Genomic DNA, 10,925 nt, shown 5'->3' with positions numbered 1-10,925 from the left:
GTCATTAGGGCCGTCTGCCCTGGCATGTCATTAGGGCCGTCTGCCCTGGCATGTCAGAGTGATGTGCACAGATGGGTTCTCTCAGACTCAGTCGACCTGTGACCTCAGAGACAGGTGTGCTACCTGCTGTGCTGTCTGCAGCTCGACTGACAACACAGGTACACCTGCGCTCATCAGCAACACATTGATTTACTAATGGGGACTTATGAAGTCGTCATTGTCCATTAGCTTTGATCTAGGAGGGCCTGTGAAGTCTAAATATAGGACAGCTCATAGGAGACCTCTGCTAATAAAAACACTTTAATTCAGAAGACCAAGATAACATGGCAATACCACAAATCTTGGATTCAATCTTGGTTTACTGTATATTCATAAATAAATGCCATAATTTATAAAATGCATGTTATTCTCTAAAAATGATCACCAAGTATAATCCTTAAAATATAACTGATTATTCAGTGGATATCTCTGTACAACTCAGATAACTAGAAGTAGGGGACACCATCATTAATTACAAACCCTCCATTAGGTGTATGGGCTGAAGGGCGGTTGTAGTGCATAGCATAGCAACATGAGCTCCAGATGTCTTTCTCCTACCTCTCACTGTACGGAGAGTCCCTGTAGGAGTCTGGCGTGTCTCCAGAGTTCTTTAGGTAGGCACTCAGGTCTCTGGCGCCACCTGTGGCGTTCAGACGACCCCGGTGGCTGGGCGTGGCGTGCCGGCTGTTCTCTCCCGATGACTTCACCAAGACAGAGCGGCTGTCGGAGAGGGCACTCTCGTTGTGGCCGTTACTCCAGCTGAAGAGAGAGAGAGTGAGACAGAGGAGAATGAAGAGGGGWRACAGAAGAGAGAGMGAGAGAACGGGTGAGAGGAGAATGGAGAGGGGAGACAGAAGAGAATGAATTGCTTCTCTTAAATGAGGTCAAAACAATGGCCGCTTCCGACAATGACGTAAGCTGTAAACACTGTAAATCATGTCTATTGCAGACCTGGGTTCAAATACTATTTGAAATAATTTAAAATACTTCAGCTGGGCTTGTTTGAGCTTGCCTGGCTTAATGGACCAATGCTTACCCCACCCATCTGGCACTTCAGGCAGGCTAGAGCGAAAGCACAAAGTATTTTAATGATTTAAAATAGTATGTGAACCCAGGTCTGCTCTATTCTAACGTATAGTTAGAGACACTGGCCTATAAAACCCACTTCTTCATAATGGATCTAGAATCCACAAGACACTTTGACCTGTACATTGCTCTACAAGTTCTCTGGAAACCTCATCAATTCTCCCTGAGCCTTGGTTGTCCCATACTAGCTAATGATGCACCACCATACATTGTCCCCTGCGGTTTTGCTTGTGCAATCTGAGATCACAGAACTGCAGGACCTGATCCTAGATCAGCACTCCTACTCTGAAATGCTTTGTGAATACGGGCCAYGGTYTATGTTGAATCCAGTGAATATCACTGAGTGAGCGAGGTGATTTGCAGGCAATCGTGCAACAGGATGGGTAATCATCGTATCAACCGCCGACTGATACCAACGTGAATGAATTGCTTTTCAAAACCCCCCCGACAAAAACAGAGGGAAAGAGGAAAAGCGGAAGTGGCTGGGGGGGGAAACGAGACGGACTCAAACTAAGATGGCTCAGAGGGCCCAGCGGTAATATGACACATTGAAGGAGATAAATAGGACTTTATCTAAGACACATTATTACCGTATCTTCTTAGAGCCAGTGCTATAGCTCGTCACTTTGTAAAAGTGGATGACTTTTACAGACGGAAGGAGAGGCGGCAAGAAATCTGTCGTGTAGGTTCGTATAGGGTTACCTTTGACTGGAGGTGTGGGTGACCGTTGTGGACTGATGTGCTGATGATGTGTACAGGCTCGTTGAGAAGGATGTTTCYGTTTCCTTCTCGATTACATGCTGCGCAGGCAATGCATTGTTAGACACAAATTGCTATAAAGGGAAAACAAAATCAAGCGTCACTAATATGAAATCACATCATGCTTATATGAAACGTGCAGATACTGTAGCTAACATGCCAACAAATGTACAGTGCATTCGGAAAGTATTCAGACCCCTTGACTTTCTCAACGTTTTTTKCTGTTACAGCCTTATTCTAAAAATGTATTAAATAAATTGTTTTCCTCATCAATCTACACACAACACCCCATAATGACAAATCAAAAACAGGTTTTTCGAAATCTTTGCAACATTTATAATTTTTGTTCTTCCATTGATCATTCTTGAGCGGTTTCTACAACTTCATTGGAGTCCACCTGTGGTTTGGAAACGCACAGACCTGTCTATATAAGGTCCCAAGCCATGAGGTCGAAGGAATTGGCAGTAGAGCTCTGAGACAGGATTGTGTCGCGGCACAGATCTGGGGAAGGGTACCAAAGAAAGTCTGCAGCATTGAAGGTCCTCAAGAACACAGTRGCCTCCATCATTMTTAAATGGAAGAGGTTTGGAACCASCAWGACTCTTCCTACAGCTGGCCCGCACGGCCAAAAACTGAGCAATCGGGGGAGAAGGCCCTTGGTCAGGGAGGTGACCAAGAACGCGATGGTCACTCTGACCTAGCTCCATAGTTCCTYTGTGGAGATGGGAGAATCTTCCAGAAGGACAACTATATCTAGCACCACCAATCAGGCCTTCATGGTAGAGTGGCCAGATGGAAGCCACTCCTCAGTAAAAGGCACATGACAGCCTGCTTGGAGTTTGCCAAAAGGMACCTAAAGGACTCTGATCATGAGAAACAAGATTATCTGGTCTGATGAAAGCAAAATGTTACTATTTGGCCTGAATGCCAAGTGTCACGTCTGGAGGAAACCTGGCACCATCCCTACGGTGAAGCATGGTGGTGGCAKCATCATCATGCTGTGGTGATGTTTCTCAGCGGCAGGGACTGGGAGACTAGTCAGGATCGAGGGAAAGCAAAGTACAGAGAGACTCTTGATGAAAACCTGCTCCAGAGCACGCAGGACCTCAGACTGGGGCGAAAGTTCACCCTCCAACAGGACAACAACCCTAAACACACAGCCAAGACAATGCAGGAGTTCTGAATGTCCTTGAGTCGTCCAGCCAGAGCCCAGACTTGAACCGATATAGCATCTCTGGAGAGACCTGAAAATAGCTGGGTAGTGACGCTCCCCATCCAACCTGACAGAGCTTGACAGGATCTGCAGAAAAGAATGGGAGAAACTCCCCAAATACAGGTGTGCCAAGCTTGTAGCGTCATACCCAAGAAGACTCAAGGCTGTAATAGCTGCCAAAGGTGCTTCAACAAAGTAYTGAGTAAAGGGTCTGAATACTTATGTAAATGTAATATTTCCGTTTAATTTTTTATTTTACACATTTGCACAAAAAAAATGCTTTGTCATTATGGGGTATTGTGTGTAGATTGGTGAGGAAAAACAAACAATTTAATCCATTTTAGAATAAAATGTGGAAAAAGTTAAGGGGTCTGAATASTTTCAGAATGAACTGTATGTATTGGAAACAGAGTGAGAGTTACTCTAGCGTAGTTCTCCTTGTTAGARGTAATAGCTATGTGAGTGACTTACATTGACAAGCTGGACATTTTCAAGGGGAGGGTTAGAAATCTGAGGGCCATTAGCCATAATGGTRTTTCTCTCATTTCGTAGGCTCTGCCTCAGACGATCATGAAGCTTTTTCCTCTGCTTTCTGTGCACGGAAAGACAAAACTGCATCGTGAGACGGACCAATCATAGAGCCAATAACAAAAACAGACGGATGACAGATTTTTGTCTAAGGTTGACAGAGGTTGTGATTGACAATAAAATKATTTAAATCTCTAGGCTATTATCTCACGGAAGCTTCAAAATACGTAATAAGGACAAGGATACCTAATAGTAAATACTGATTGAGTTTAGCGTAAAAATGTTACGTGAATTACTTTGTTTTGCAGTAGGCAACCACACACATGATTCCAACCACTAGGAGTGCAATGCAGATTCCTGTTATTGTTAATACACGTTTCTGATACAGCTCCTCTGCTTCTGAAAAAGAGGACAATGCATTCTTAAAACTCCACAACATGCAGACCTATAGTGTCACATACAAACCAAACCCAATGGAGACAAACAAACGTKTTTTAGGTTATATATTAAAGGTTATACATTCACAGAAACAAACAAACCCGGGGCGCGTTCAGCAGTACGCAACGTTTTGGAACKTTCAGATAGAAATMMGTTTTGTAGAACCAACTACAATGCCTCTGACATGTAGAATAAAGAATCACGTTGGCTCTACTCATGGCATTTCTATCTGCAACGTCCACCAACGTTTGGGTTCTGAACATGCCCCCAGATTTAACATTGTATTAGTGGGCGTTGGTTGAAAACCGAGACGGTGGAAATGTAATGCATTGATCGGAGGAGGCAGTTCTGCTGAGTCGGAGTCCGGTTGGAATGCCAGGAAGTGTTAGTTCAAGGTCGGGCTCAGTAATCATGACCAGGCAAACCACAGAATATGCATTCTCTGCAATGTATTCTAACCAGCCCACGTGTTACTAATACAACAGATGCATATATATAAAAGATAGTCATTCATCAAACAGTTAAAATCACTCCGATGTAAAATGTTAATATTCTAATATTGCAAACAGTGCAGCATTGTTTGTTCACAGGACCCAATGCTTGGAATTACGGAATATTTGCATTTCAATCTTTTCACAGGTATGAGGTTACAGGTTTACCAGATTAGGTGATCAAGTGAAATTTACACTAGACAAAAATATAAACGCAACATGTAAAGTGCTGGTCCCATGTTTCATGAGCGGAAATAAAAGATTCCAGAAATGTTCCAAATGCATTAAAAGCTTATTTCTCAAAAAATGTTGTGCACAAATTTGTTTACATCCCTGTTAGTGAACATTTCTCCTTTGTCAAGATAATCCATCCACCTGACAGGTGTTGAATATCCAGAAGCTGATTTACCAGCAGAATCATGGGGCCTCTCGAGTGGCGCAGCGGTCTAAGGCACTGCATCATAGTGGTTGAGGCGTCACTACAGACCCGGGTTCGATCCCAGGCAGTGACCGGGAGTCCCATAGGGCGGTGCACAATTGTCCCAGCATCGCCCGGGTTAGGGGAGGGTTTGGCCAGGGGCGCTTTACTTGGCTCATTGTGCTCTAGCGACTCCTTGTGGCGGACCGGGAGCCTGCAAGCTGACTTCAGTTGAACAGTGCTTTCTCCGACACATTGGTGAGGCTGACTTCCAGGTTAAGCTGCGGTTAAGCGGCGGTTGTTAAGGTGCACAGTTTGGTGGGTCATGTTTCGGAGGATGCATGAYTGGACCTTTCCCTCTCCCGAGCACTTTGGGGAGTTGCAGCGATGAGCTGCTCTGGTGGACATTCCTGCAGTCAGCATGGCAATTGTATTGTGTGACAAAACTGCACATTTTAGTGGCTTTGTAATTGAAATTGGGAGAAAAAGGGGGTAAAATACACTAAAATTGTCACGCCACAGAATGCCACAGATGCACTTGGCATGCTGACTGCAGGAATGTCCACCAAAGCTGTTGCCAGAGAATTTAATGTYAATTTCTCTGTCGTTTTAGAAAGTTTGACAGTACGTCCAACTGGCCTCACAATCACAGACCACGTGTATGGTGTCGTGTGGGTGAGCAGTTTGCTGATGTCAACGTTGTGAACAGAGTGCCCCATGGTGGCGGTGGGGTTACGGTATGGGCAGGCATAAGCTACGGACAACTAACACAATTGCATTTTATCGATGGCAATTTGAATGCGCAACAAAAACCGTAACGAGATCCTGAGGCCCATTTTTTGGGGGTATCTGTGATCAACAGATGCATATCTGTATTCCCAGTCATGTGAAAGCCATCGATTAGGGCCTAATGCATTTATTTAAATTGACTGATTTCTGCCATATGAACTGTAACTCAGCAAAATAGATGAAATTGTTGCATGTTGCGGTTATATTTTTGTTCAGTGTATAATTATACGAACTGTTCCGTTTTCGCACCTAGTTCATACTTTAGTCCTATTTTTTTTTTTTTTTTAATGGTTGGTTCGCTGAGGTATTAGGTGTCCTGTGAACAAATTATGCTACAAACAGTCAGTCTTTTAAATGAAAAACAATCAATTGTCAATTGTTCAGAGTTAGCATCAACATCATTTAAAAAAGACACAGCAAAAACTGCCATCACTGATGAGACAWGGGTAGGAACCATGAGATGACAGGAGAACACAAAGGGACACAGTTGGGGTGACGGACACATACATACATCCACATGGTACAGTAGGAAATAGGAAGACCGGAAGGAAAGAGATGAAATGAAAGGGGTAGCAAGGGAGGATGCCGTCAGTGTATTTGGCATGACATGCTAAACACTGGGTGGAACAGAGGAGGGTTCAGGGTAACGGCAAAAGCAAGAGTTGAAGGGAATCTGATCATACAGTATAACCACACTGCAGCCTCTCTGGCCACCTAGCTTATATAAATGTGTCTTRCACAGTCACAAGAGATAGTGTACTGTAGTTCAGATGCTTGTATGAGTCWAATGTGAGTTTATGGTGGTCATTGTAGGACTTAATTTGTGTGTTGGTCATTTTAGGACCTACTCTTAGTTTGTATGGGTTAATTCGACTATATGCTATCACATTGAGGTTTCCCAAAAAGTATAATTGAAGGTGTCATTAGCATATTTGAGCTACATATTGCAATGTGTATGTGTGTTTATCATTCTATAACAAATATGGTATGTTATGCCTGTATGATCCCTTCATTGGCACAAGGAAACTGGCTGGAGTTGGGGTGGGGGGGCAGGCTCAAGCTTCTAATCCTACATTTGCAAACTAAAGAGGAAGGAACGATCCATACCCATAAATTCAATCCCAAGATGTTCTGCCAATGCAGAAAGGTGACAAAAAGAAAAGAGAAGAGGTATTTTTCAGACGAGGTGTTATTCAGAACTATATTGCTCATCAAATGGCTAATCAGTGTTTCTACAGAGAATGGAATATGGAGATCAAAGTGGTGCATAATACCCAACTCTTTCATCACGTAGAATCATTCTAGAATCATCTTAGAGGAAACCTACAGTATGATCAGAATTGATGTAAATGGCATGTTATGTAGAAGTGTCCAGACACTTTTTGGGGGKMAATTTCCACTTGGTAATTTTTCACTTCAACTTTGTTAAATGTTTTTAATCGCTTCCCTGACACTCCAGAACGAGCCTGAGGAAGTCAATGGCTGGTGGGGTAAGTTGGTCAAAACCAAGTGAAAATCGCCCCCCAAAAAGTGTCTGGACAYTTCTATAACATATTATTTACATWAAAAAAATAGATTGTAAAAACAAAAGTGAACTTTTCCTTTAAGGAGAAAAGGCTTAAGTGTACTGTACTTCTATTTAAAGTATCTTACGTGATTATCCATTCTATTAGACACTTACAAGTGTTAAGAAGATTTTACCACAACTACGAAAAGTGATCAAAAACCTAAACCCATTGAATACCGAGTTCATCAAAAATGCATTCAAAATGTATCCATCTGCTAAGGTAAGTCCAGTGGCATGCGCATGCAAACATCACTTTGCTTGCATTATCAATGGTAATGTCTCTACACGTCAATTAGGCAGGTTAAGGGGCACTAGTTAGGGCACTTGTCGTTCACYGGTAAACACTACCTCATGCTATGTGAGGACCATGCACGGTTTCCATTCCCTACAAAGTCAATATTAGTCATACCAAATTCTCATTTGTCATTACTCGGATCAACAGCCATGCCTGTTAAATATGTTTCCAGGAATAAACAAATAAGAAAAAAAGAATTTTAAACGTAATACTGCATAACATATCCTAGTAACCAAATACAACACTTTGGTATAGAAAAAGAGCAGAGCTTTCAACTGTTTAACTGGACAATGGCTCAACAGGAGTAAAAGCCATGGTTAAAATGTTTGTGCCTTTAGATAGCTTTATCCATTGACTTGAACATCCTTGATGTAAAGGACGACGATCTATTATTAATTGTTAGGGTTTACAAACTTACTGTGATGTACTTCCGATTCTTTCTTTGACAATAGGCTACAATTATCTTATCATGCTGTTATTTAGTTAATAGCGGTGTTATCGAAGGAGGTACAATGTCATTATAAAAAAAAAACTTAGTATAGGAAGAGAATGCATATTTATTCTTGAGTAATTCTGACATATTCAAATGTCTTGTTTGTCTTTAAAAAAAACGATGCAAAACATAAACAACGTGATGACTGGTCTGTATGTGAGCAGCGCCCATTGTCATGTTGGCTCCATTGATTGCKTTTGACTTGTGAACCCCCAGCTTAGAAGCTCCAAGGCACCTTTTATATGACTGGCCCAGTAACACTGCTCTGAAAAATGTATTGAAATTCTGCCAATAATTTACCTTATCCTGGGTTATAAATGGGATTAGATTTAGTTGCATTATGCTCATGTGACAAAACATTGTCATATTAGACAAAATATTGTCATAATAAATCAGGCAGTAGTTTACAAGCATGTTCCGTGGTAACCTACGCATGTTCTTTACTTAAACATTGTGTGMGACAACAATAACAACCACTATGTTTTCAATTCAATGACTCATCTCGTTGTTACCCAATATCAAAGTCCTGCTTTCACTATAGTATGACCGCTGACCGAGTTGCATAGGGTCTGTAACTTTCACTACATGGTCATAGGTAACCGTCACCCCTCAGGAGAGTAGAGTACTATCAATACCAACAACACCCTCAACTACTCTCGCTGGGTCAATCAAGGACAAGTCAAATACGAGGCAAAAGACTCTTCCCTAAAGACTACTCTAAACAGACTCTAAGTGGGCGCCACAAATGCCTCCATTTTGAGTAGCATGCCAGCGTCCCACAGCAGACCTTGTCAGGAGGTGAAGTGTAAATAAAGGTCTCAGCTCGTATGAACTGCTGACGAGTCCGTCTTCACATCTGTCCTCTCCAACCTCGGCTGCGTTCACACAGCAATTTTTTTTTTTTAACTGACTTTTGGCAACAGCCATACGGAGACATTAAAGTATTAATGTTGAATATTATATTAAAGCCCCCGCCCACCCATTTGGAGAATACTTCCTGATCGTCAAGGATAGAGCTTCCTTTCTCGTGTTATACAACACCCCCAGCATCCCTCCTCCTCCTCTGCAGCAGTAAGGGTCTCCTGTTGCATGCTTGGCAGCGTGCCACCACTGTAGCTCCAGACAGGGCGTTTGTCCCTGGCTAGATAAAAGCTACCGACTGGGAGGAGAAGGAGTGGGCTACGACGATGAAACGAACAGATAGCGACAGCAGCATTCCTTTAATTMGTTCATCCAATACACTAGCTGACATCTCAGGGAGACCCAAAATATAACTCTCTGTTCCTCCACGCTCYGAGTTACATTTACATCTCAATGGGAAGATTTCTTTCCTTCCGCCTCGGAGATGAAAGCATGGTTGTTTGCTGTTTTGCCAGGTAACCTCCGGAAATTGAGGCCACTGGGCTGTAAGGTGAGTGGGTTAGTCAGAGTGATAAAGTGCACTGGGGCCCAGTGCCTGGGCAGCTGCCATTCATCTCCCTCTTGGCCTCTCCATGACATCAAAAAGGTCTCTTTAACAGGGTCTGTTCAGTTCTTTACAGTGCCTCCATAATCCACAATGACCCCCACACACCTACCATAAGTGTTATTGCTCTTCAGGGAAGAAAACATATTGCCTTGTTAAAGATCAACTCAAACTTGATATCTTATTTAGATTGGTCCCAGTCATAGGCAATGAGTATCAACACAGAGCTTTTTTTTAATATTCCAAACTACACTACTGTCCCCTGCCTCATATTTGAAGGTCCCAGTTTGGAAAGCTGAATATACAGTTTGAGTTTCACTTTCCTTCTTCTATAATTTTGAGTGACATAACGAACACAACATCAGTTAACTAGAACGCTTCAAACGGTTTCAAATGACATCCAAGTCAACWAAACAAGGCAAAAACCTCTTATCATGCAGGTATGGGATACATACAACATAATAAAAAACACAAAAACCTAAAAATCTGTCTAAAGAACCTGAGAGGAAAACGAAGCAACAGGAAGTAGCGCTGATTGAGCATGCTCCAATCAAAAGCACAGACAGGAAGAGGAAATAGACGTACTGTAGAAACTGGCCATTACGTAGTTTTGGCAGCGATCACCAGTAAATTCATTTGGACACCTGAGAGGGAAACAAAAGAGTGACAGACAGAAGAGAGAAGAGAAGATGAGTTTACACCAGATCTACGGAAGACCCACGCGCATCGCTGGTGTTGTCAGGACGACCCATATGTCTCGCAAACATCGCCATCAGTCATGTTTGCGAAAAACATACGTACTTGAGAGAAAAGTCCCAATCAATGTCTTATTCAACAGGCCTCAAATTTCAGCAAATGTTYAGCTCGTGCATTCTGATTCCAGGGAGATTGAATGAATTAGAATTAGCTGTGGACACAATGCCCACATATTTGTCCCATAATCAACCTCTTTCGATCAATCTAGAAAGGCCTCAGAACAGAAGCGGATGAGAATTTGAGTCAGGATCAAAGTGTGTGTRTGTCTATTAGTAATCTGTAGGCCTCTCCACACACACACACACACCTGTCCTAAACGAATCGTTGGGACGGATGGATTGGCCGTCTGGCTCTTGGAGGGACAGTGATTGGAACTTTGGAACAGGGATGAAACACCAGAGATGACACGTGTGGCTGGGTTCACTTGAATGCACATACGTTTTGGGTTTCTGACTCTCACAGGCACAGTGGCTTGACATCGATTCCCAGTGTATCCCGTTAAGCACCTAGGGGGGCAGAGAGGGAGTGAGACGCACAACACAGCACTGACACAGTACACAGATGTAACACACACAAAAACAAATGCAC

The 10,925-nt window shown here is 42.7% G+C and overlaps 1 protein-coding gene across 8 annotated transcripts in view; it reads right to left on the bottom strand.

The window, feature by feature from the left end:
- Positions 1 to 10,925, bottom strand: part of nrg1 (neuregulin 1) — a 165,705-nt gene that overhangs the window by 4,510 nt on the left and 150,270 nt on the right. For 3 of the 8 annotated variants that reach the window (XM_023984615.1, XM_023984625.1, XM_023984623.2), the window contains 6 exons: positions 10,167 to 10,225; positions 6,869 to 6,892; positions 3,922 to 4,024; positions 3,569 to 3,689; positions 1,828 to 1,958; positions 598 to 798 (listed from right to left, as the gene is read on the bottom strand). In XM_023984615.1, coding sequence (XP_023840383.1) covers positions 598 to 798; positions 1,828 to 1,958; positions 3,569 to 3,689; positions 3,922 to 4,024; positions 6,869 to 6,892; positions 10,167 to 10,225 — 639 coding nt within the window. Of the gene's footprint in view, positions 1 to 597; positions 799 to 1,827; positions 1,959 to 3,568; positions 3,690 to 3,921; positions 4,025 to 6,868; positions 6,893 to 10,166; positions 10,226 to 10,775; positions 10,844 to 10,925 lie in introns of all 8 variants that reach the window. The other 5 variants (XM_023984616.1, XM_070442887.1, XM_023984624.2 and 2 more) reach the window with 3 other exon arrangements.

Source organism: Salvelinus sp. IW2-2015, linkage group LG4q.1:29 (assembly GCF_002910315.2).
Source record: "Salvelinus sp. IW2-2015 linkage group LG4q.1:29, ASM291031v2, whole genome shotgun sequence".
Lineage (NCBI taxonomy): Eukaryota > Metazoa > Chordata > Actinopteri > Salmoniformes > Salmonidae > Salvelinus > Salvelinus sp. IW2-2015.
The sequence above is the reverse complement of the archived record's forward strand: the minus strand, read 5'-3'. Positions and strand labels throughout refer to the sequence as shown.